Source organism: Papio anubis, chromosome 1 (genome assembly GCF_008728515.1).
Source record: "Papio anubis isolate 15944 chromosome 1, Panubis1.0, whole genome shotgun sequence".
NCBI classification, from domain to species: domain Eukaryota; kingdom Metazoa; phylum Chordata; class Mammalia; order Primates; family Cercopithecidae; genus Papio; species Papio anubis.
Window position 1 is genome coordinate 201,482,058 of NC_044976.1, and position 26,817 is coordinate 201,508,874.

The window sequence follows — 26,817 nt, forward strand, 5'->3', positions numbered from 1 at the left end:
TCATCTTTTCTCCCCATGGAACATTCGGCTCTGGCCACACTCGCTGGAGCACACAGTTGTGCTGCTGCCCTGGGGCCTTCAGACTGCCTACTCCATTCGCAGAATGCCTGTCGACTCCCTCTTCCCAGGATGACTTCGACTCTTCCCAGGATGCCTGTCGACTCCCTCTTCCCTCCCTCTGCAAACTTTTAGGCAGTGTCATTTCCCCAGTGATGTCTTCCCTGACCACTCTACAGCCTGTTTCGCTTGCTGTCTTTTTTTTTCGCCTTAAATCCTTATTGTCATTATCACCTTCTAATGTTCTATGGAATTTTTATGTTTATTCTTTAGCATCCCTCGCTGCCAGAATGGAAGCACTACAGAAGCAGGAATCTACCTCTTCTGTCCACTGAGCTATCCCACATGCCTAGAACAGTGTGTGGCACATAAATATGTATGGCATGTGAAACAGAGACACATTTCTGGTTGGGGCATTTGGAACTTGCAATAATTGCTCCAGCTAGCACAACGAAGTTTGTGTGTTAGACAAGCATAAGTCAGTAAGAAAAGATAGCAACTTAAGCAGTTGTTTTCATTGTGTAAATATCTCTTTTTACCTTTTATGGACTAATGAACCAGAATGTGTAATTGTTTTAATTTCCATCTAAATATTTAGTTTCTTTATGAGGAATGTCAGGGTACTTTTTCCAGTTCCACTGTCCCTCACCTTACACATACATGTTGACTGAAATAGAAGTCCAAGAATCCCCAGACACTCTAGTAGCATGAATCTGGGCAGCCTGGCTTCTGTGTTTCCACATTCCCCAACTTTAGAGTACATGAGCCCTTCAGCATAAATAACCCTTCAGAATAAAGGTTGGAATAAAAACAATGATAAAACCCACGATAACAATAATAATACTAATAATAGACATGGCAGCATCATTGATCATTCCAGCCACCATTTGCTAGAAACCCCTTGGCTGCAGGTGTTATTCCAGACACTTGGTGTGCATGTCTGTTAGTTATCACCTTGAGAAGAAGGCACCTTCATTCCTCAGATGAGCAAAAGGGGAGAACTTGTTCAAAGTATATCAAATCTCTTTTATCCATAAAGTGCCTCTTCGATCTGTCGAACCATAGCAATCATTCATTCCTTCAACATTTGGTAATTAGGAAGCGCTGAGTTTATCTCGAAGAGTAGCCGATCTCATCACTCATTGGAGGTTGAGCAATTGATTTCCAGTTACTGGCAGAATCCCATGTTTTTGTTTGCTTCTCAGTGAAAGGGTCCACAATCCTCCTCTACCTGTAGTGAGGCTTTTCTGGTTCATCTGTAGGATGGGAATCATTACACTGTCAGGTTCTCTTTCCCTGTATTGGACAACCAAGCCCATGGCTATCAGTCGGGAAAGGTAGGAGACAGAGCACACATCGTCCAGTGATAGACTATCAGTGAGCTGCCTTTGAAAGACTACATGAGGCTGGCTCAGCGCTGTTGCTCCAGCCTCTGACTTTCTCCTGCAGAGACACTCAGAGGCCCAGAATCCTCCCCAACTCATGACTTCAGGCAGCCACTCCAATGGATTTGAATGTTTTCCAAATATAGAATGTTACGATTACTAGTGGCTTGACCTCTGTCCTTTGGCTTTGAGCTTTTAGTTGAATGGTTTTTGTTCAATTCTGACTGCAGTTGCATTCACTTTGGATTTCCTTTTTTTCCCCAGAAACAAGTGTGAAGGAAAATACTATGAAGTACATGGAAACACTTAAGGATAAACTGTGCAGGTAAGGATAATAATTTCTGTATTTCAGACTCTGTGGTACATCTAGATTCTTTATTATAACAAAATTTAGTTATATCAATGAAAAAGGCTGGCCAATTTCTCTAATAAATTAACAAAGACAGACACAAAAAAGCCTTTTGAACCCCATAAGCGAAAGAGCAGGTGCCAGCCCTCGTCTTGTCTTTAAAAAAGTAAGTAGATTAAGGTGTTTAAAAGTGTCTTGGAGAGATCACCGGATAGTTTTCATGTTCCATAAGAAAAAGAAGAGTCTTCTTTGCTACATTAAGTTCAGAATTTATTTCTTAGTCTGTTTTTCCCTTTTTTAAACTTTAGTGTTTGAAGGGAGTCTTAGGGATTTTAAGGCAGTTTATACATGGTTTGGAATAATACAGAAATACACGTCTTAGGTTCTGTTTTGAATCCTGAATCAAAATCAGCATGAAAATTTCTGGTTGTTTTTTTTTAAACCCAATTAGGAATTCATCTTTGAGAAATGTCAGGGATGCTGCTGCATGACAAGATGTTTCTGGCTTTTGTGGATGTGTGCTTAGGAAAATAAATCCCCGTCCTCAGAATCTGTTCCTAATTAAGGTAACAAGTACTGGAGTGGAATATGCGCTTTCTTCCCTGGAAGTCATTTAGTTTTATGGAGACTATTTTGCTACTATTTTGGAATTTGTTAAGTAACTCTTTAGCTAGGCTATGCCTTAAACCTTTGTCTGCTAGGACACTGTCGTGAGCTAAAATGCTGCTTTTCCCTTAAGAGATGTTGAGAGGGCCTGCCTTGCAGCGTCCTACTCTTCAGGGTAAGCAAGGCATTACAGGATTTATTCTCATCCTTGGAAAGAAGTGTTATAACCCCCTGATTGATCTTTCCCTGCTTCCCATGCTCCTAGACTTGGGGAGAATCTATGACACAGGTGATTAGCAGAGGTGAGCAGGACGAGGAGAGCTTGTACTTGGGTCAGGTGCTCCGCTCTGAGTCTGGCCTTCCTCCTCTCCCACGTGTTCGGGACAGATTTCTGGCACATCCTTCTCGATCTCAACTGCATCTGCCATTGTTTTAGCCATCAGCACAGCACGCACCATACATTAGGTTATTGGGCAGCAAGTTGTAGCCATAAGCACATGGGTATTGATAAAGAGACGCCCATTTAAATTGCAGCTCTCCCAAATATAAACTGTCTAACCTCAGGTAAGCGCTCACCTTCAGTTTTTTTCGTTTGTTTATTTGTCTGTTTTGTTTTGTTTTGTTTTAGCTATATAACTGCAGGAAGGGTACCTACCTCCCCAGCTGGTGTGTTAATTTAAATACCGTATGTAAAGCATTCACGTGGTTGGCAGTAGGCACGCCTTAGTTTCCTTTTCTTTCCTTCCTTCCTTCCTTCCTCCCTCCCTCCCTCCCTCCCTCCCTTCCTTCCTTCCTTCCTTCCTTCCTTCCTTCCTTCCTTCTTCCCCTCCTCCCCTCCTCTCCTCCTCTCCTTCTCCCCTCCTCCCCTCCTCTCCTCCTCCCCTCCTCCCCTCCTCCCCTCCTCTCCTCCTCTCCTTTCCTTTCCTTTCTTTTCTTCTGACAGAGTTTCACTCACTGCCCAGGCTGGAGTGCAATGGCACTATCTTGGCTCACTGCAACCTCTCCCTCCCAGGTACTAGCGATTCTCCTGTCTCAGCCTCCCAAGGGGCTTGGATTTCAGGCAGCACCACCATTGCCCGGCTCTTTTTTTTTTTTTTTTTAATTTAGTGGATATAGGGTTTCACCATGTTAGTCAGGCTGGTCGCAAACTCCTGACCTCAGGTGATCCACCCACCTTGGCCTCCCAAAGTGCTGGGATGACAGCTGTGCGCCACCGTGCCTGACTACCTCCTTCTTTTTACCATTAGAACCGATCGAACACTTCTGAGTGAAAAAACACAAACGGCTTTTCCTCTGTTCTCACACAATGCAATAATCAACACAGAAGGCTTCTGTGATGAAATACGTGAGGGTTTCTCCCCACCAAAAAGTAAGCAATCCGTTCTGCCGCAGATACCAGCTGGGTGTCCTCTGACTCAATTCCGACACCAGCTACCTGGAGACAGCATCAGATGCCACAGGTTGAGGGCTCAGTCCCACAAGACTGCCCCACTTACAATGCCAATGGCAGATCCAGGTTGTTTTGCCTGGGCTTCTGACCAACCAGCTAGAAATTGGGATTCCCGTGACCCCCTCCTTGGGTTTGATTTTTAGACTGGTTCATGAAATTCAGAGAAACACTTATATTTACTGGTTTGTTATAAAAGAGATTACATAGGATACAGATGAAGAGATGCATAGGGTGAGCTGTGGGGAAGGGGCGCCGAGCTTTCATGCCCTCCTTGGGCACACCATCTTCAAGGAACATATTCAGCTATCTGGAAGCTCTCTGTACCCCCTCCTCTTGGGCCTTTTATGGGGACATCACTGGGTAGGCATGATTGAAGTGTGGACAACCATGTAGCAATGTGATTGGACAGAAAGTGTGATCCACCACAAATAGACTGAGTGGGAAAACCCAACAGGACCTGTCTGTTCAGATTCCTCAGCTTCTCTGTGCAGCGTTTCTTCCTTCAGGTATGGGACAGGACTCTTGAAATGAGGGTATGTGACCTGCAGTCAGACAGGGTAGGTCAGAGAATTTCTTTCCTTCTTGCTTTTTTGTAAGTTCAACTTTTATTTTAGATTCAGGGGCAACATGTATAGGTTTGTTATATGGATGTATCGTGTGATGTGGAGGTTTGGGGTATGATTGATCCTGTCACTCAAGTAGTGAGCATAGTACCCCTGGAACTAGTTTTCAACCCTTGCTTCCCTTCCTCCTCTGTCAGTCTCCAGTATCTGTTGTTCCCATCTTTATATCCATGAGTACCCAGTGTTTAGCTCCCACTTACAAATGAGAACATGCAGTATTTGGTTTTTCGTTCCTGCATTACTTTGCTTAGAATAATGGCCTCCAGCTGCATCCATGTTGCTGCAAAGTACATGATTTTATTATTTTTATGACCACATAGTACTCCATGGTATAAATGTACCATGTTTTCTTTATCCAGTTCACCACTGATGGGCATCTAGGTTGATTCCATGTCTTTGCTATTGTGAATAGTGCTGTGATGAACATGCGAGTGCATGTGTCTTTTTGGTAGAATGGTTTATTCTCTTTTGGAGATATACCCAGTGATGGGATTGCTGTGTTGAATCTGTCTTAAGTTCTTTGAGAAATCTGCAAACTGCTTCTACAGTGACTGAACTAATTTACATTCCCACCAACAGTGTAGGAGTGCTCCCTTTTCTTCACAACCTCTCCAGCATCTGTTGTTTTTTGGCTTTTTAGTAATAGCCATTCTGACTAATGTGAGATGGTATCTCATTATGGTTTTGATTTACATTTCTCTGATAATTAATGATGTTAAGCTTTTTTTTGTATTTTTGTTAGCTGCTTGTATGTCTTCTTTTGAGAAGTACCTGTTCATGTATTTGCCCAATTTTTAATGGAGTTATTTGTTTTTACTTTGTCAAATTGTTTAAGTTCCTTATAGATTCTGGATAGTAGACCTTTGTTAGATGCATAGTTTGGAAATATTTTCTCCCATTCTGTAGGTTGTCTGTTTACTCTGTTGATAGTTTATTTCTCTGTGCAGAAACTCTTTAGTTTGATTAGGTCCCACTTGTCAATTTTTGTTTTTGTTGCAATTGTTTTTGAGGATGTGGGCATAACTTCTTTCCCAAGGCTGATGCAACCATAAAAGAGCCTGAATATCCAAAGCAATCCTGAGCAAAAAGAACAAAGCTGGAGGCATCATGTTACCCAATTTCTAACTATACTATAAGGCTACAGTAACAAAAACAGCAGGGTGCCGGTATAAAAGCTGAGAATTTCTTTATGGCCAGCTCCAAGACAGAAAGGCGGGGGGAGATTAGGGTGTATTTTTAGTTTTTATGACCTGCCTAGGGGAAAAATAACAGTGGGTGTGGGAATTACGAGTCAGGAACTGTAGATGAAAACCTATATACATAATTACGACAGTCATGCCTGGAACTCATCCTCTCTCCCTCCATGTCAGCTCCTCCCCCTTTTCATCCAGCCCAATGCATGGCCCACCACCCACCTGGCTGCCTGGGTGGGCAGGCACCATGGACTCATGCTGGCTCCCCCACTTCCTTTCTCACTCAGTTCTGGAGTCTTGTTAGTCTTACCTCTTTAGTATCTCACAAGCCTGCCTACCTTTATCACACTGACAGTGTGGGCCCCTCTTCTGATCCTAGTAGCAACTTTTCCTGCTTGGCTGTTCACTGTTGCCCTCTTATCACCTTCTCTAGGTTGTTTTGAGTAAGCATCTTAAAATATCCATCTGGTCATCGCACAAGGCTGCCAGATGTCCTAAGGATAAAGCCTAAATGTCTTACTGTGGTTCATGACGTTCTTCCATGTGGCCTCTGCATGTACTTGAGTATCACCCATCACCACCCCATCATCACCCTATTGCAGCTGATACTTGTTCCCTTATGCTTCCCAATGCCATTGCATTTTTTTTTTCTGGAAAGAAACTAATTTAGAGGGGGACAGGGTTAAGGGGTATCATCCAGAGAAGTATTTGATTGAACCATGTGAAATTGCTGATATTTCACCATTTTTGACCTATAAAAATGACAATTTCATATAGTTAACCCAATACTTAGGGATTTGAAGTCATCTTCAGGAGGGTCAGATGCTGTAGACTGAGGCTGGCTGGTCTCCTTGCCCTTGACACACAGGCATAGCTTGCTCCCCAACCCCTCTGCATGTGGCCTGGTGGGCCTCTCCCAGCCCACCCCTCACCCTCACCAGGCCTTCCCATTCAGCCTTCAAGGTTTAGATTTCTCCTCTATGAAACGTTCCCTGACTCACCAAGACTGAGTAATGTGCTTGCAATGATTTATTCTCACTTTCCAAGTGCTCCTTGACAGGTATTATAATGTAGCAGGACAAGCCGCAGACAAAACCCCTCAGACACCGAGTTAAAGAAGGAAGGGCTTTATTCAGCCGGGAGCTTTGGCAAGACTCACGTCTCCAACAACCGAGCTCCCAGAGTGAGCAATTCCTGTCCCTTTTAAGGGCTCACAGCTTTAAGGGGGTCTGCATGAGAGGGTCGTGATCGATTGAGCAAGCAGGGAGTATGTGACTGGGGGCTGTATGCACCGGTAATTAGAATGGAACAGAACAGGACAAGGATTTTCACAGTGCTTTTATATACAATGTCTGTAATCTATAGATAACATAACCAATTAGGTCAGGGGTCAATTCTTAACTACCAGGCCCAGGGTGTGGCGCTGGGCTGTCTGCTTGTGGATTTCATTTCTGCCTTTTAGTTTTTACTTCTTCTTTCTTTGGAGGCAGAAATTGGGCATAAGACAATATGAGGGGTGGTCTCCTCCCTTAATAAGATTAAGTCTGCCTTGTTCAAGACTGTATTCTCAGTGATTTGCCAGTGCTGGATGGTACAGGGGTTCCCAATAAACATGTATTGAATGAATGATGGAATAAATATGTGAATTAATGCAAATAATTTAGAAACATCCTAAGCTCATCTTCTATCATCTCCAGCCTCTTTCTCTGCCTCTCCAGGCTTGCTGATGTTGCAAAGCCACCTTGCCCCTGGCTTCTTGACTCACATACCTTAGCTACCTAGGATCCTGCCACAGTCTCAAATGACCATGATGGTAGCTGGCCCTTCCTGTAGCCTGCTTCTGGAAGGCCCTTTTCATGCTATTTCAAGCTATTAGGAGGCCTGGCTCAGATTTGTGTGAACTGGTATGGTGGAAACAATGGAACAGGGAGGAGAAAAAGCAACTAGGAGTCTGCAACCCCTCTGGCAGTAGGCAATTCTATTCTCACTTCAGAACAGGAGGCCAGAGTGGATGCTGCAAAAGCCTGCTGACCATCAGGATCTCTGTGACGGAGACCAGTAGTTATGGTAGTTCTCAGACACTGTGGGCTTCACTGAGAATCTGTCACCTTCACAGTTCCTTTCCAAGAGGATCAACATTTTACAATAGGAAAACAGTTTTAATACCTGACACAATGGTGCATCTTAGTGACTGCTTGATTAACATGTCAAGTTATCCATTAAAGAAGATGAAAATCTGTACCTGTTCCCCCTGTTTAGCGTGTCTTGGTCTTACAGGATTTTAGAGAGGAAGCAGCTGAGAACAGAATGGGTTGCTCCTTTTCCATTAGAATGCTGGAGAGCATACAGTTAAAGATCAGAGCTAAGAAACCTAGATCTGGCTAGTCACCACTTTGGGGACAAATTCAAATGATAGCACTATCTTTGTTACTCTCTCAAAGTATACAGAGACCTGAAGGCCCAGATATTGGGGCAAACTCAGGTGGACTCAAGATCCACTCTCTATCAAGCACATCAAGTGAATTAGAAAGTTAGGAAGTATCTGATGCTGTCAGTGGTTCAAAAGCACATCTTGCATAACCCAAAGCCAAAAGTGGGCAAATATTACATGAGGACTTTTAGTGTATGTTTAAACAAGGATTTGCCTTGTAATCTTCTGATTTATAAGTTAGATGCATATATTCCTGTTCCTCCTTCTACAAAGGAGAGATTCCATTTGTGGAATCTTTTTTCCAATTTCCACCTGTTTTAGGGATATCCCTCCTTCTCCTTATGTATAGCCAGATATCCAGGAGGGTGGCTGCAGTCAGTTACCTGGTCATTCCATAGAGACTTTCATCTCTATTCCTATCACTACTACCTGCAACTTGGCCCATTAAATTATCTTCTAACAGCCTCTCTTCCCCCCGGCTCACAACAGTTTACTCTGCTCTTCTCCCACAACCAGAATGACTTTCTTACCATCCTGTTAGGCTCCCTTCGCATCCAGCCTAAATTCCACAGTCCTTGTTATGTCCTTCTCCTCTCTGCCTCTTGGGCTTTTCATGAGGTGGTTCCAGCCTACTGGTCCAACCTCATCTCTGTAATCCTCACCTGAACCAAGTGACTGATGCTCCATTCTAGCCCATTTCCCCATGTTAGCTGTGCTCCACAGCAGCACCTTTGCAGAGCCCTCCCCGACCTAGCCCCTGTGCTCACACTCACTCTTATGACTCAGCACAATTGTCCTTCTCTATAAAGTCTTTCTGGCCTCCTGCTGTTTCCTGCGTGGTACCCATAGTGGTAGCCACTTATATGAATGTGTTGCATTCACTCAGTCTGTCTAATTCTCTTAGACTGTGAGATCCTTGTAGATGGAGTCTTTACCTTTCTTATATTCTAAGTGGTATTGTAAGGTTTCCATGCCTTACTTTCCTTGTATTCTAAGTGGTTGACATGCTGTTTGGCATGTAGTCAACAGACAATTGTACTTAATGAGTGGATAAATAGCAGTTTTATCTTGTTCCTCCTTGAAAATTTATTGCAACTTGGCTATCTTGACACTATATTCTCAACTCTTACATTCAGAAAGTCAAGGCAACCTGAGAAGATACAGTGCCCAAATCCATTTGTCTTGCCATCAAATCTTACTGGTATATAATAGAATAGAAAAAACTACTCTTAAAGAGCTTGACCAACTTACTCTCACTCCTTCAGGTTTATTGTTTCCAGAGGTTAGTAGTTAAGTGTAATTTTTTCTCCTAGTTTGTTTTCTCTTATAGACAAACCTTGCTTTAATTTTTATTTTCTCAATTACTACATATTCTCTGTTATCTGTCTTTTTTAAAGAGTCAAATGAAATATTCAGAAGTCCTTACTTTGTAGATGAGTTCCTGTTTAAATGGATCTTATATCTCTCACCATTGTATAGGAGGAATTCATTAATGCCCTATAGCAAACTCATGTCTCTGGCCCAAGTGGGCCAAGCCCTCCCCTTGAGGATGGGTGTAGTGGTTCCATTTAACTGATGGAATCTTGTACGCATGACTAATGTGAATATTTCTCTTCTTTCTAGAATCTCTTCATTCTAACTCTACTTTTTTTTCCTGAAGTTGAACATAAAACCTTTGCCACAAACTCTTGAGCACTTAGTGGATTATAGGTGATGTTTGCTTCCTTGTACTCTAGTGTGTTCCTCAAGTGTTTGTTTCCAGTGTGCCTCACACTTTTATCATCAGGAAAGACAAACAAAAAATCATTTAAATCTGTTTTGAACATAGAAGAAAGTAGTTGGATACCTCCTTGGAGGCCATTCTTAGCTTTAGAAGGAACTATCAAGAACTCAATGGTCTTATCTGAAATTTACTTTGAAATTTAGAGGCCGATGTATTTTTCCAAAGATGATCCAGTTCTCTTTTTAAAAACTAGTGTTTACTTTTTAATTATTAAAATTTCAATAGGAAGCCTGATGTGGAATGATAGCCAGGTGAACTCACCCTGCTGATGAATGTCCAGAGGTGGCCAGCAGGGTAAGCAACACCTCAAAGACCAAGATTGGCTCCCTCCCAGTCTCCCAGAGCCTGTGTGTCATAGCCAAAAAAGACTGTCAACTGCCAACTGCTTTCAATCTAATGAAGGTGGGAATTAGGGTCAAAGATTGGAGCAATTGTTTCCAAAACAGGTGCACACAAAACAGTTTACTGGAGTGTGGGAAGAACATATTATAATTTCTGTTTTATGCTTCCGTTTCATCCATGTATATTTTATCTTTAAAAATGTTTTATATGTATATAGTATTACAAGTATATCATTTGTGCAACAAATATTGGTGTTTCATAATTTTCTTACTGATGAGTGCACGCGGTTTAAATTAGAGAGTGTTGAAAAAATATTCATTTACTTATGTTCTAATATTAAACCATAGCACTGTCCATAAAAATATTCATTGTTGGATTATACACTTTTGAACTTTGAAGCTATTTGACTATACTGACCAATTTTACAAGAGAAACAATGATTTACATCACGTTATCAGTTGAAATGCAAACTGTAAGAAAATATAAAGCACTTAATTCTACAAAGTTAAATGTGATTTTTGCATTTAAATTTTACCTTATTTTATCTCATCAGAAAAATCTTAAGTATGCTTAAAATAATAATGCATAAACTAAACATACACAGAGGAAAAAAATGCATAAAATATAACAAAATGGCGTGAATTAAAAAGAGTAAAATAAGGAAGGAAAACAAAAGTAAGAAAAACATTAGTAACATTTTGATGGGGATTAGACTCACCACCATAGTAGTTCACTATTCTAGATACTCAATGAAGTATTGACTGATATGTATGTAAAACTAAGTAACATTTTACAATGTAAAATGTAAATGATATAATTTATAATTAACTTTTCTGCATTGGCCTATTGGTCATTATAATACTTTCCATTCTCTGAGAAACCATGTAGTGAATTTTAACTCAGAAATAACTTTCTCAGGAAATGTTCACTTGTGACGGAATTTAGTTTCCAGAGTACTCAGATCAATTCAAAAAATCTACATGCAGTTCTTCAGAAAGAGAAAGCAGAGTTCCATCCTCTATAATTCCAGCTCCCCGTTTGAGGAAAGTCTTTCCTTCAGAACGAGAAAAGAAGCAACCAACCCCGAATTGAAACTGGCCTCTTCGCATCTGGACCACAACATGGGGGGCGGAGGCAACTCTTCCCTTCTCGGTACCCTGAGCAGAAGTACCAGACACAGTAATTAATATAAAAGGTGTCCTTCCTCTTGAGGCATTACTTTCAAAGCAAAAACAAAAACAAAAAACTCTTATACACACACACAAAAACCTGTTTCTGTTTCCCTATGTAGTGAAGACCCCTGAGGTTGGCAGCAGTGTTGTCTACCGCCAACTCCCTGTGGTCGATCTGGAAGCTTCATATAGAGAGGGGCTCATGAAGGGGCCTCGTCAGTAACCCCTCTCCTGAAGATTGTTATTTTCAAGTACCAGCTCTGGAATCAGATCGTCTGGATTCAAGTGTGGTCACTTCTGAGCTGTGGGTCTTTACCAGGTTAATACAGCTCTTAAAGACTTGATTTTCTGTCATAACAATGGGACAACAGTAGGATAAGATAAAAACTATTTCTTACATATAATAAGGGATTAATCAATGATCACTAGAATGTACTAGTAGGAATTATGGCACCATGGAAATTATAAACCAAGAAACTCTACATTAAAAAATAGGTTTTATTTTATAAAAACAGAAGAGAATCCCTTATCTTCCTGGTGAAATTATGGGGAGCAGAGAGATGTTTGCTTGTAGCTAATACTCTCCATTAAGGATCTGCCAAACCTTCTGATTATCCAAACACCCAGCTTTTTTTTTTTTTTTTTGCTGTCTGCCCTTCGGCCAGCTGTTAGCACCTCCTGCAGAGGATGGGAAGAAAAAGAAATGAGGTAATTGAGTTCTTGCTAATGGCTGTGACAGAAGATTTAGAGACGTCAGTGGTTCCTACAATCAAGTGGCAGGGATCCTAGAGCACACTGCGGCTCTCAGAACCGATCTGGCTGTTTTGGAGTTTCTGAGATTGACAGAGCCCTGAGTTCCCAGGATCCAAAGCTCAGGTGCTGGGGAGGATTTCCCATCACTTCTGAGATTTGGGGAGCTCCAAGGCCCCTCCTCTTGACCTTCAGTGGAGCTCAAAAGAAAATCATCTTGTCTGTCACTGATGGACATTTGGGTTGATTCCAAGTCTTTGCTATTGTGAATAGTGCCACAATAAACATACGTGTGCATGTGTCTTTATAGCAGCATGATTTATAATCCTTTGGGTATATACACAGTAATGGGATGGCTGCTTTCTTTCTGGTATTTTCCTTGGAGAAGGCAAAAATATTACCCTAGAGAATGGCATGGAGAGAAAAGAAAGAAAAGAAGAAGAAGGAAGATTAGAAGTGAAGCCCTGTGGGCTTGTCTGGTGCGGGCCCTCTTCCCAAGACTTAACAGCACGGAAATAATCTGGGTAGCACTACGAGGGTGGAATCCGTGGGGTCTTAGTTGCCTGTCATCATTTGCTTTGTCATTGATAATTCAACACTTAATCGAATGCGGTGGTGTTTTTGAAAGATAGCCTGAAGAAAAAGATGACCATGACTTTCACTAATAGAATAGAAAATAGATAGGAGATTGATTATCACTTAAAACAAAAGGGTTCATTAAATAGGTTCCACTGTGTTGCGCAATTCAACCCAAAGTTTCTCTGCTGTAAAGCAATGATACGATCACTCTGCCAACTGAGATCAATTGAGAAATCAATATTTAAGAAGGTTTGAGATTTGGCAAGGTGCTCAGTGACTTAGGAAACACGAAGATTCCTCTTTCTTTATGTTGACAGAAAGATATTCAGCTGTGATTTTTACGTGGACTGAGCTAAGGAAGGGACTGAGCTAAGGAAGGCAGTGTCTTTTGTGGGTTATGTCCATGGTGCTCTATGAACCTGTACACCCATTATCCCCCAATATGTTAATGTGCTTCACAGTGTGCACATTTCAAGGCACCTGTCACAGTTTTAAAAAGACAATTTAATTAATTAATGGTGAATGTTCAATCTTAGAAGATTTTTATAAACTCAAGATAAACCATTATAGCTTGAGTGTTTTTGATGCATTTTGGCTGGGGAGAGTTAGGAAATCTTAAAAAAAATTAATTGCTGTATCAGTGGAAACCCCAGTAGGTAGATAACAAATTTGTCATTAATTAAATGAGAAGACTTTTTAATGATTCGAGGAAGCGTCATCAAGATTGTATGATAGTTTAATTTGCTAACATGGTATGAACCCGTTAGCTTCAGACACATGATTAATAAAAGTAGAACCCCTCATGGAATTTCTCAGATGCTCAGTTCTAGCATGCAGTCAGTTCTGAGACTTGTTCAATGTCCTTATCTCACTTTACTGATGACAGTTCTGCAGCAGCCGTGGCAAATGTAGGTTAGACAAAATATTACATGCAACATTTTCTATAACTCATTTTGCTCCTTTTTCCCTCTTCCCCTTCCCCTCCAGCCACCCTGAGTCATACAACAGCTGTGAGAACATTAGTTACAAGGGAGTGAGCTGCAGACACTTTAGGTGCTGGGCTGTATCCCATTATATCTGGAAGCTCACACCAGGATGGGTTCTAAATCCCTTATCACAACTGCCTCAGGCGGAAAACATTTTTTTTTTCCTTCTGTTGCTGCTGATGTAAAGATGAAGTTTCTCGAGCTGAGAGAATTTTATGTGATCATGTTGTATGCTAAGCCTCAGAAGATAATTCTGTAGCTCCCATTCATCACAAAAGCAGGGCCTTTCAGTTGTGCTTCTTTAAGAAAAAAATTCCCCAGTAGAAATCATACAATTATTTAGCGGACTAAGAAAAAGAAGAGAATCACCAACATGATGACTTGTGACAATTACACGAAGTCATTTGACTGAGTTATTTCCTTTATTATTCTGTAAATGGGAAAATAAGTGAACATGATGGTTATCAGCTGTGGTTTTGCAATGGATGTGTTCCTCCGGTGCAGAGTGGTAAGGACGCTGCCCGGTCTCACTTTGCAAATGAACTCAAGCCTGTCTCTTTTAATTGACTCTCTGTCTCTAGAATTTTCTTGATTTATTGCTGCTCAGTAGAATTGACTTTCGTTTTGTTGATGGCATTTGTCAACTCTAGTAGTTACCGAATGGAAATTGTTCTAGAGGGTTGCTTTGGCATAAGTGTGCTCATTTGTGTGGCTTATCGGAGCATGAAGGAGAGATGTGTTTCTGTAAGATGTCTTGCCCTTCTGCTTGCCAAAGGGGCAGGGGTTCACCCGGAGTATGTTTCATCTGACTCCTTAGATCTGTAAGTGACTATGAAGCCTTTCAACTCTAAGGGTTTAGTCAAGTGTAACTGTATGATTTCAGAATGAAGGTGGCCCCATCTTTGTTTCCCAGGTGGTGAGTGTTTAGGGCATTATATAGCAGCTGTGATGATGAGAGCTTGGCTTCTCATCTCCAGCTATGTTAGTCTACCTAGGAAGAAGGATTCTTCTCTAAGAAGAATTCAGTGGCACAATATCCAGAGATACAAATCTCAAGAGACAGACTCCTGAAAGCAAATTGACTGTTCATTTGGCTTCAGATTCCATGCCTAAATCTCCAACTCTGACTCTTAATCACAGCCACTAGACCTCATGACATAGGATTTTGGAGGCAGATAAAGAAAATGGCAATTGATATCTCAGCCTGTTGCTATGCCAGTCTGACGAACTAGCACTACCCGAACTCAAGAGTAAGAAACAAAATGAAACTGGTTATAAGGTTTAGAAAAAAGCAAATAAGCTGTTACTGAGAGTGGTCACCATATGTTACTTGTAGGGTACACAGGCCCTATGTGAAACCCGTAATATTGGGCTGCATCTCCTCTTTCCTCTACAACTTGACCCCATTGTCTCATTTGATGGATTCCAGTCGATTGTAATTTTGAGACTTGTGAGACTAGCTATGCCAATGTCTTGTTCTTTTTTTTTTGTGATGGAGTCTCACTCTGTTACCCAGGCTGGAGTGCAGTGGTATAATCTCGGCTCACTGCAACCTCTGCCTCCCAGGTTCAAGCAATTCTCCTGCCTCAGACTCCTGAGTAACTTGGACTACAGGCATGTGCCACCACGCCAGGCTAATTTTTGCGTTTTTAAGTAGAGACGGGGTTTCACCATATTGGCCAGGCTGGTCTCGAACTCCTGATCTCATGATCAGCCTGCCTCAGTCTCCCAAAGTACTGGGATTATAGGCATGAGCCAACGCACCAGGCCACCAATGTCTTGTTCTTTAAAGGAAGAATAAATACACATTTGGAAGATGGCTACAACCTTATGCAAAGGTCTAGAAGCAGCGAGTTGAAGGACAGTGTTTGCTGGTCCAAGAGTAACTTCAGACAGGGAAAGCTTTCCCCGTGTCCTTCAAATTGACCACATCACTTGGATCATGGATGCTGTTCATCTGGTTTCAAAACATAAGCAAGTGTCTTTGACAATGTGGTTGATAAACATCAACAACCCACCAAAGCGTCAGTTGTTTCGTCTTGTCCGTGGCAGTCCTGCATTCAGATCTGTATTCACTGTGTGATCACATGCATTTTTCCTAGGCCTATAATTTCCCTCCCCATGGCCCAAACAGTGGAGCTATCATTTTTTTTTTAATTTTACAAACAAAGATTGTAACATCCTAATTGGGAGTGGGCCATCCTTTTTAAATAAATCGTTGTATTAATAATAATAGCAACAAGACCCTTAGATAGTGCTCTGTTTTCAGGGCTCAAAAGTGAAAAGCTAGAAAAGTCAGCTGTTTAAGCATTGGCAGGCAAGTTACGACACGGAGGACCCTCCTCACTCCGACTCCAAACTAATGTCATTTTCTCTGAAGAGCTATGGCTGTTTCTGTGGTTCTGAGTTGGTGGGGATTTTTTTTTTTATTCTTACAGGGGTACATGTTTATGTTTGCAACATGGTATTTCTTGCAGCCATACTCATCAAGTCACCATCTCCAAAGCTCACACACTAAGCAGGGTCAAGTGAGTCAAAGCCGCAGGAGAGAAGCATGATTGGGGTGTCTGGGACCAGAATGGGAAGGGCAGTGTGCACGGGTGCAGGGCTGGCCTTTCTGTGGTCTCAAGAGTGGGAGGTGTGAGTCTCTCTTTGGATGTTTAGCTCAGGATCACCTCAGAGTCTGAGCTTGACTGAAAACAACAACAATAACAAAGATGCCGAAACATGATTATCATTTAAAATAAACTCAACAACCTTTAAAAATTAACACTATTTCTTAATTGGACCATTTTACTGGTCTTTTTTCTTAAGTCAGGAAAATAAATATAAGCCTTATGTGCAGACCCTCAAAAAATGTGAAAATAAGCCTAGTAAAAATCTGGCAAGAGATGTGGTTTCATCAGATAACCACATCTTTTCATATAGATTCTCATAGCCAGATCTTTTCACATAGGTTTTAAGGGAGAAAGTTGGTTTATCTGCACTTTAGTGGATGCTTTCATTTGCTTAACTTCCATAGCAAGAATCCCTAGAAAAACCTGGAGATAATTACCAGGAGGGTGGAAGCGTGAATTTAAATACTTATAGCCACACTTAATTTGGTCAACTTTATGATTTCCTAACCAGTGCTTTTTATGCCAGTTTCTTTAAGTCTAGCTTAGTATTGTAATAAAAGGAATCAATAATACCAATCTATATAGTAATTTTCTTCAAGAAATTCAAAAGCCCTTGGAGGAATTTAAGAAATATTTTAGGCTGGGTGTGGTGGCTCATGCCTGCAATCCCAGCACTTTGGGAGGCCTTGATCATGAGGTCAAGAGATCAAGACCATCCTGGCTAACATGGTGAAACCCTGTCTCCACTAAAAATACCAAGAATTAGCTGGGCGTGGTGGCACATGCCTGTAGTTGCAGCCACTCGGGAGGCTGAGACAGGAGGATTGCTTGAACCTGGGAGGCAGAGGTTGCAGTGAGCTGAGATTATGCCACCACACTCCAGGCCTGGCAACAGAGAGAGACTCCATCTCAAAACAAAACAACAACAAACAACAACAACAAAGAATTGTTTTAATATGAGAAGGCATTTTGCAAAAGAAGACATACACATGGCCAACAGATATGTGAAAAAATGCTCAACATTACTAATCATCAGAGAAATGCACATTAAAACCACAATGAGATATTGTTGTACCCCAGTCAGAATGGCTATTATCTAAAAGACAAAAAATAACAGATTTTGATGAAGATGTGGAGAAAAGGAGGCTCTTATACACTGTCAGTGGAAATTTAAATTAGTACAACCTCTTTGGAAAACAGTATGGCGATTTCTCAAAGAACTGAAAATAGAACCTCCATTTGATCCAGCAATCCCACTACTGGAAATCCACCCAAAGGAAAAGACATCAATGTATCAAAAGCCTGTACTTGTATGTTTATCACAGCACTATTTCCAACAGCAAAGATATGGAATCAGTGGGTGATTGGATAAAGAGAATTTGGCATATATGCACAATGGAATACATGAAATGCATAAAATACAAATGCATAAAAAGAATGAGATCTTGTCATTTGCAGCAACATGGGTAGAATTGGAAGTCATTATCTGAAGTGAAACAAGCCAGACACAGAACATCAAATATCGTGTGTTGTCACGCATAAGTGGGTGTTAAAAAATGTGTTCATGTGGACGTAGAGAGAGAAATGATAGACAATGGAGACTTGGAAAGGTGAGAGAGTGAGAGAGTGACAGGGGGTCGATGATGAAAAATTACTTGTGGGTACAATGTACATAATTTGGGTGATGGGTACCCTAAAGCCCTGACTTAACCACTAGGCAATCTATGCATGTAACAAAATTGCCGTTGTACTGCATACATTTATTCAAATAAAAAATGAAATGAAATATTTTAGCCTATGCTCATTCGTTTACTTATCAAGCATCTACATGGCTCACTGCACTTTCTTCCTAAGTTCTCTGACTTCTGAGGCAGGAGGTGAGGCCAGGCAGTGGGCAGCTGTGCTTCCCTTTCTCACCAGGACAGGTGCCAGGAGCAAAGGACCTAACTATTTTGGTGCAAAGTGTTCATTAATGGGTCTGTGAATCCCATCTCCAGCTCCAGCATGACTCCAGGGCCTAACGTTAACTTGAGACAGTATACAGGAAAAGGGATGTTTGTGAAAATGCTGATTATTTCATAGCCTCTGGGTGTCAGCTGTGAATCTCACTTTAAGCCCCGCTAGGGTTTCTGTTGCCACCAGTGAGCAGAAAATGCAGTGCTTCTGTGAAGGAATGGGGCACAGAACAGTCACTGCTAATGTGTTCCTGAAGAAGCCAGGGTGACCGTTCTTGTGGCTGCTTCAGAGGATGATGTCACTTTGGGACAGAAAAAGGAAGATCTCTTTCCAGTTTAAATAGAATAATAAGAATTCTGATTCTTAGTTGCATGTTGGAGAACAAACAAGGAGCACAGACACTCATCCTGGGGAGAAAGACTATGGATTCTTTGGAACCTAAGAGGCCAGCCAGTTACTTTCCTAGGATAGAGATTTCTTTTGTAACCTCCATATTGGGCTTAACTCCATACCTTTGGCGCTAAAGTTGTTCACTATCTGGGGAAACCATCAGAACAATCAAGCAGAAGCAAGAGCTTTTAAAAATGGAATATTTAATACTTATGGCACAAATACATTTTAGAGGATTGCAATGATCATGGTAGAGAGACTGATTCAGACATTTGTCAAATGTTTGTTGGAAATGTCTGAAAATGACAGGCAGTGATAATAGCAATAACTAACCTTCATCAAGAGATCTATGCATTGGATAATCTGCTAGATACTTTAAAGGGATTATGTCCTGTGTGCCTCCTAACAACCCAATGAGGGGTGAGCGCTATTATTAACAATAATATATAAGGCAACTGGGACTCAGAGAGATTCAGCACCTTGCCAAAAGTCCAACAGGAGTTCCTTTAGCAAGACTTAAAAAAATGATTACTGTGGAAATTTCCAAACATATACAAAACTAGAGAAATTATAATGAGCCCCATGTATGCACCTTAAAAATTCAACAAATTTCAATACGTGGGCAAACTAGTTTCAGCTATCCACCCACCTACTTTCCCACCTTATTAGTTTTCTTTTGCTGCTGTAACAAATTGTCACAAACTTTGTGACTTGAAACAACACAAAGCTATGTTCTTTTAGTTGTAGAAACCAGAAATCCATAATCAAGTTCACTGGATAAAGTCAAGGTGTCCACAGGGCTGGTTCTCTCTGAAGGCTCCAGGGGAGAATCCATTTACTTGCCTTTTTCATCTCCTAGTGGCCACCTGCACTCCTTGGCTTGTGGCCCCTTCCTCCATCTTCAAAGTGCCTCAATCCAGTCTCTGCTTCCTCATTACATCACTATCTCCTCTGACACTGATTCTCACTCTTCTGCTTCGCTCTTATAATAACCTTGTGATTACATCAGACCCACCAGATAATCCAGGATCATCTCCCCATCTCAAGATCTTTAACTTAGTCACATCTGCAACATCCTCTTTTGCATGTAAGATAAAATTCATAGGTTCTCGGGATTAGAACATGGACATATTTGGGGAGCCATGAATCTACCACCCCCACCCTAGCACCAACAGGAATATTTTGAAACAAATCTCAGACATTTTATTTAATCCGTAAATATGTCAGTGCATGCTTCCAAGAAGATAAAGACTTAAAAAATAACTGCAATACCATTATCACACCTAAAAACATTAATAAGAATTCTTTAATATCATCAGCTATTTAGTCAGTGCTTCAGTTTTGCCTAATTGTCTCATAATTTTATTTTAGCAAATGGTTTATTCAAATTGAGAAATGTGTCTTAGGTCTCTTTTAATCCGTTGGTTCCCTCTCCTTTTCCTTTACTTCCTTCTTTGTTATTGAGAGAACTAGGTTGTTTGTCCTACAGAATTTGGCAAATGTGTTCCAGTGGTCATTCACATGTGTGTTTTTTTTTCATGTATTTTCCATAAACTGGTAGTTAGGTCTTGAGACTTGGTCATATTTATGGCCAAGAATTTGATTTTATGAACAAGAATGCTTCATCAATAGTGTCGTGACTTTCTATCGTACCACACAAGGAAGCCAATAATGTTTGTTGTCTCCCTCCTGTGATGTTAAGGTTGGTTGCTGAGTTGAGGTGTTGAGCACTCCATCCTTCTTGTATCAAATTCCCCATCAGCTTTTTACCTACATAGGTGATTATGGCTTAGATTCATTACTTCATGACGGGGGGTTACAAAATAGTCATAATCTGATTCTGTCATCCAGTTTTCATTTTTAGCTAGAATTCTTCTATAAAAAAATAAACTTTCCTTTATTTCATTATCTTGAGGTACAGTTTATGAAAGAAAGACAGGAGAAATGCCTAATTCTTTCTCCTAATGCATCCATCTCCACAGTAATAACTGGTTTTCTAGCATCCTACAAGGATGGAAAAGTGTTTGTGTATGAGTATATGTGCCTTAGTAGGAAGTCATGGTTTTATATATTCGTGATATTTCAGTTCTTTGCAGAAGTTATTCTTTTTCAAATTGCCCCATTTTTGGCCAATGAGAGCCCCTTCAGATTGGCTACAGACTCTTTTGACATTAACCTAGAAACTTCATTGTTTTCTGATGTAACAAAATGTTTCAGACTCATCTTGTATATTTACTGTCCCAAATATCAAATCAGTGTTTACTCCAAAAAAGCCCTTGTTTCTTTTAGTAGGAAATGGTATTTAGAGACCATACTCTAAGTCCTGTAGATCAGGGGTCTCCAACCCCCGGGCCATGGACCAGTACCAGTCCACGGCCTGTTAAGAATCAGGCTGCATGGCAGGAGGTGAACGGCAGGTGAATAAGCGAAGCTTCCTCTGTATTTGCAGCCAATCCCCATTACTCACATTACTGACTGAGCTCCGCCTCCTGTCAGATCAGCGGTGGCATTAGATTCTCATAGGAGCCTGAACCCTATTGTAAACTGCACATGCCAGCGATCCAGGTTGTTTGCTCCTTATGAGAATCTGTCACTGTCTCCCATCACCCCCCGATGGGACCATCTAGTTGCAGGAAAACGAGTTCAGGGCTCCCATGGATTCTGCATTATGGTGAGTTGTATAATTGTTTTATTAAATATTATAATATAATAATAGAAATAAAATGCACAATAAATGTAATGCATTTGAATCACCCCGAAGCCATCCCTACCCTCCTTGATCTGTGGAAAAATTGTCTTTTATGAAACCAGTCCCCACTGCCAAAAAGGTTGGGGACCACTGCTCTAGATGCTCAGAGCTACTTGGCCTTATCATTAGACGAATCTAGAAAATTGTTTACCAAAAGAACTGATATCACAAGTTTATACTGTTATTTTCAATTCAAAGTTAATATTACCTGGTTTTACTTAATTTCCGTTATATTATATTTGTATTTATGTTCTCTTATGCTGAAAATTTTGGTTCCAAATATCCTCAGTATAATGACTTATATATACTTATATATATATATAGCTAAGCATATGTATGTACATATTTGTCTCTATATATGAACTAATACATCCTCTCTATATGTAATAGTATACTGATATATATATATAAAATATCCTAATGCAAATACACATGTAACAGTATATTAGGAGTATACTATAATATGTAGATACATATAAATAGTGATGTTATTAATAATATAACTAAAAACAGCTTAAGATTTAACTACAGTTTCTTTTGTTCTGAAGATAAATTCTACTAGAGATGTACAGTTAAATCACAGAGTTTTAAAATCATTTTAATTAATTCCCCTTAGTGTAGTTAAACCACCAACTCAATGCATAGTTAGCTCAATGCACAGATAGGCTTATTAGTTTTATTTTGCTTTCTAGTTAGTGGTTGCTATTTTTAAGCATATGTAGCACTAACCTTATGGTTCAAAGTCAAGTGTATAAAACAAGATGTATTCAGAGAAGTATGACTTTTATTCTGTCTCCAACCTGACTTTTATTCTCTCTTCTACCTTCCACCTATAGAAAACCATTTTTATTCAATTTTTATCCTTCTACTGCTTTTTAATAATTTAGCCATATATATTCATAATCCCCAGTTAGGCAAAAGGTGTGAGACTAAGCACATTATTCTGCATCTGGTACCACAACTTTTGAAAGTAAAACTCCCTAGGCTTGGGAAATAGACCATTATTTATTTTCTTAATGTAGACCTATCAGTCATTCTATCACAAAAGGGTCAGTCCTGCAAAAATGGAAACCAGAATCCTCTTTAGAGTTTAGATTTTTCAGGAGTCTGTTTTTGACTCGTATTGTGATGATATTAATGTTTTACTCGTTATAGTTCCCGTATACCACCTCAAGATCCCCCAAAGCGAACAACAGTCATAATTAATTGTATGCCCTGATTTTGGAAATACCGTTGTTGTTGTTGTTGTTTTCAGCCAGATGGTTTGCCCAAAAAAATATTTTTCTATGTTACTATATGATAATTATAAACATGGTTTTAATAGTAATTGATGTCCCAATAAGTGCACATACTAGAACTTGCTTACCATATTTCATTGAAGGGCATTTGGTTGGTTTCTAACTTTTTGTTATATGGTAGTTTAAAACATTAATTTCTCTTTGCTCAAGAGCCCTGAAGCTTTGAACTGATGGGGACTGACACCATTGAGCTAAAAGATATCTTGTTCTTACTTTCCTGGGGTCCTTTTCTTGAGGGGTGGAAGTGTGAGGAAAGATGGAGATCTTCCCAACCCAAAGAAAGCCTTTTGCTCAACAATTTCAAGAGAAGAAAAATATCCAAAGTACAAAAGATGAAGATAGAAGGGAGAATCCCCTTTTAAATTAAGTTACCTTTTTGAGATAGGGTCTTGCTCTGTCACTCAGGTGAGAGTGCAGTGGCACAATCACAGCTCACTGCAGCCTCAGCCTCTTGGGCTCAATTAATTCTCTTACCTTAGCCTCTGAGTCTAGGACCACGAACACACACCACCATATCTGGCTAATTTTAAAATTTTTTGTAGAGATGGGGTCTTGTGATGTTGCTGAGACTGGTCTTGAGCTCCTGAGCTAAAGTGATCCTTCTCCCTCAGCCTCCCAAAGTGATGGGATTACAGGTATGAGCCACTGTGCCTGGCCTGAGGCTGCTTAAAAGAACAAAAATCTTTATGAAAAATTTTCATTGTTGTTTCATTCTAAAATCAGTTGTCTATACCAGTGGCATGTAAAATATATTATAGCAGATTTAATATGTGAATAATGAGGGAAACTGTGACTTTGGACAGATGACTGTCATAGACTGCTCTACTAGAACAGAATCTTAGGTAACCACCACACAGATCCTCTGGGTTTTAGAGCTTATACTGATCCTCAGCTGGGGGCTAACAATGGTTTCTCATTTATCATTTTCCACTGCTTGTTCAGCGTTCTACTCGAAGCCACAGAGAATGCTGGAGCTTACAGATTTCTTTTGGTAAGATGAAGAAAAGAAAACATACGTTAATGAAAAATAATTCCAGAGGTTTTTTTGGATTATAGGAATTAAGAGGAGCTGACCAGTGAGCCTGTGGTTGTCCACGAAGGTTCTGTGGGGTAGAGTTTAAACTGTCCCTATCCAGAATAGTAGGAGGGAGAGAGATGCTTATGAATGAAGGCCCCAGAACAAGGATGGCATGGCTCGTTCATGGGACTGGGAGAACCAGTCTGACCAGACAGAAAGGGTTATTGTGGTTTGATGGTCAGTGAAGGTTGTTAGGTGGCCTTTGGTGACATAGGAGAGTGTTAGAAGGTAGACAAATATATTTCAGTGTGATGAAACAAGTAACAATTGGTATGAAGAGAAGTGGGGAAGGGCTTGATGAAAAGCAGTATGTTACAAAGATGGTTGGCGACACTATTAAGAGTAGATTAAAAAGGAAAAGGAACGTGAAATTAGAGGGACCAGAAAGGAACCTATTGTGATAATAAAGTCATGATTCCGTGGAAAGCTGACCAGAATGATGACATTACTAGAGAAGATAGAGGAGAAGTAAGGCCAATTTTTCTTTAATTAATGAGTCTTGGTGACTGAGTATGGGAAATAACAGAGTAGTGATTCCAGGATTTTAAGCATCCGTGATTGTGAGAATGGGCAATGCAAAGTATTGATTAAATCAGCAGCATTAGGGCTGGGAAATAAATTAGAATGGGAAGGGGATGATATAGTGAATTCCTCCCTCCCTACCTCTCTGCCTTCCTCCTTACCTTTCTCCTTCCCTCTTTCTTTTCTTCTGTCTCTTCCTCCATTCCTTCCCTCCTTTATTTCTTTTCATCTTTACGTAAGTATTTAAGTGCTTTTAAATTTGGCGACTATTCTATTGCCTGGAGCTCTGGTACCAATAAACAAAAAACACCATCTTTGCCCTCCTGAAGCTTACATTTAATTAGGGAGGGTGGCAGATAAAAGAACAAGATAACTCAGATAGTCATGGTGCTACAAATAAAATAAAATAGGCTTATGTGCTAGCTGGTGATTGAGCCCGCAGGGACTGTACAGTACTACTTTAGATTGGAGCTTCCGGAAAGCGACTTAGGGGAAACACTCAGGTGTCAGCCATGTGAAGATCTGGTGACATTTCCTGTCATTGTAGGCAGAAAAAAACAAATACTCAAAAGATAAGAACAGCCTTGGAGTGTGTGAAGAACAATATGAAAGCTGAGGGCGTGGGAGGGTACATCGTAAGAGCAAGGAGATGAGGGCAAAGTGTGTTTCAGTCAGGGGCAGATCAGGAAATGGAAACCACCTAGTAATTTAAACAGGGATGGTCTAATACAAATAATTATTAATTTTAACAGAGAACTGGAGTCATGAGGGATTCCCCAGTAGGAAGTAAAGACAAGTCTAAAAAGTATAAGAGCAGCAGATACACGAAGCAGCCACCACCCGTAGGGCTGAGCTACAGGGTTTCCTGCCCCCAAGATAAGACCCAGACGTGGTTAGAGAAGGCATGACCATGGCAAACCGGATAGCCAAGAAGTCAGTGTCATGCTGCAGCAGTGTAACCTGCTGGAAGTGCCTTCTGGAAGAACTCTCTGAAAGTTCGTTATCACCCTCCATGATGCCAAGGAAAGCTATTCATAGGGAGTTGTTTCACCAGCGGCAATCTGCTACAAAAGGGGCTTCTGGGAAATGCTGGCATCCAGATGCTGGGGAAGCTGCACAGACGGTAGAAGCTGAATTCTGGGGAAACTGTATGCTTGCGGGAGTCCAGGGGTGTAGAAGCTGAGTGCTGGAGAAGCCCCTGTATCGCAGGAGCTGGGAGCAGAGGAAACAACACGTACTTCAGGAGCTGTGGGTGCTAGAGGTCTGTGCATGGTGTGGGAGCAGGGTCTAGAGAAGACATCTGCGTTTCAGGAGCTGGCTGAGAGCACACTGATATGGGCCTGGTGATGGGGTGGGGGTGGGGGTGAGGGGGAAGTAGAGGGGGTGGAGGAGAGGGAGGTAGCAGGTGAGGAGGTGGGGGAGGGGTGGGGGTTGGGGGGATGGGGGAGGAGGTGGGGGATGGGGGGGTGAGACCCTTTCCTCCTGCAAGGTCTTTACAGCTCCCTCTACTGACAAAACTTAATACTGTGTCAGCTAGCAAAGAAAATACTAAAGGGACCAGCTAAATTTTTGCAGAGCAGTCAACGTACATTTGGAACTGAGAGGCAATAAACTGGCATAGAGAAGTAGTAATGGCTCCGATCTCTGAGGGCCTCACAGTCATGGTTATGATCGTATTCGTTTAGGTACTGGTTGTGGTTAGTGCTTCACATTTTAACTAATTTTTTCTTCTGACTCCAATGAAATAGATAATTTTATTATTCCCACTTTGCAGACAAGAAAACTGAGGCTTAGAGAGGTTAAATTGCTTGTTCACAATCACATGCTAGTGAGGCATGGGGCCAGGATTCAAACATGAGCTGTCAGTGTAACTCCAAATCTACCCCCAGACTCCATAAAGTCATTACTGATTTTTAAACAGACAGATAAATGTATCAGGAAAGATAAATACTGAAAATAACTTTGCAGTCAGTCCTTCTGTGATTAAATCAGCCACCTCTATTTTATAGATTTTATGAATTTAGAAATTTTAGTTACTTTTAAAATAAAGTACAAGTTTACCAGGAAACACAAATTAGAATAAAACATATGGAGAATACAACACCTTTCAAAGGAAAGTAGAGAAATTGGATGATTGAGGTAATTAGAAAGTAATATTTTGAGTATAGTTTGATGAATTTCAGGCTTCTTCACTTGACAAAAACAGAAAAGAGGGGGAAAGTTCAAAAACATTATTATGGATTTGAAGAGACGTCACTCAGAAGAAATCTTGATCTTGATAAAATGTTCCTCATCTCTAGTGGGTGAGGGGATGGCGGGGTACAAAACAAAACACGGAACCAGTGATGGGCTTTTAGGAAATTCTACATGGAGCTTTTACCATGCACCAGACCTCAGGCTGGGGACCAGGGGTACAAGGATGAGTAAGGCATCTGGCCTTCCCTTAAGGAGCTTGTTGTCTCATGGCTGGGACATGATAAGGACATTACTATAGACATAC

The 26,817-nt window shown here is 40.8% G+C and overlaps 1 protein-coding gene across 1 annotated transcript in view; it reads left to right on the forward strand.

Moving 5' to 3' along the window:
* DISC1 (DISC1 scaffold protein) overlaps positions 1 to 26,817 on the forward strand; it is a 340,168-nt gene that overhangs the window by 260,675 nt on the left and 52,676 nt on the right. The window contains exon 9 of the mRNA XM_031659330.1: positions 1,707 to 1,767. Within this exon, the coding sequence (XP_031515190.1) occupies positions 1,707 to 1,767 (61 nt within the window). The remainder of the gene's footprint in view (positions 1 to 1,706; positions 1,768 to 26,817) is intronic.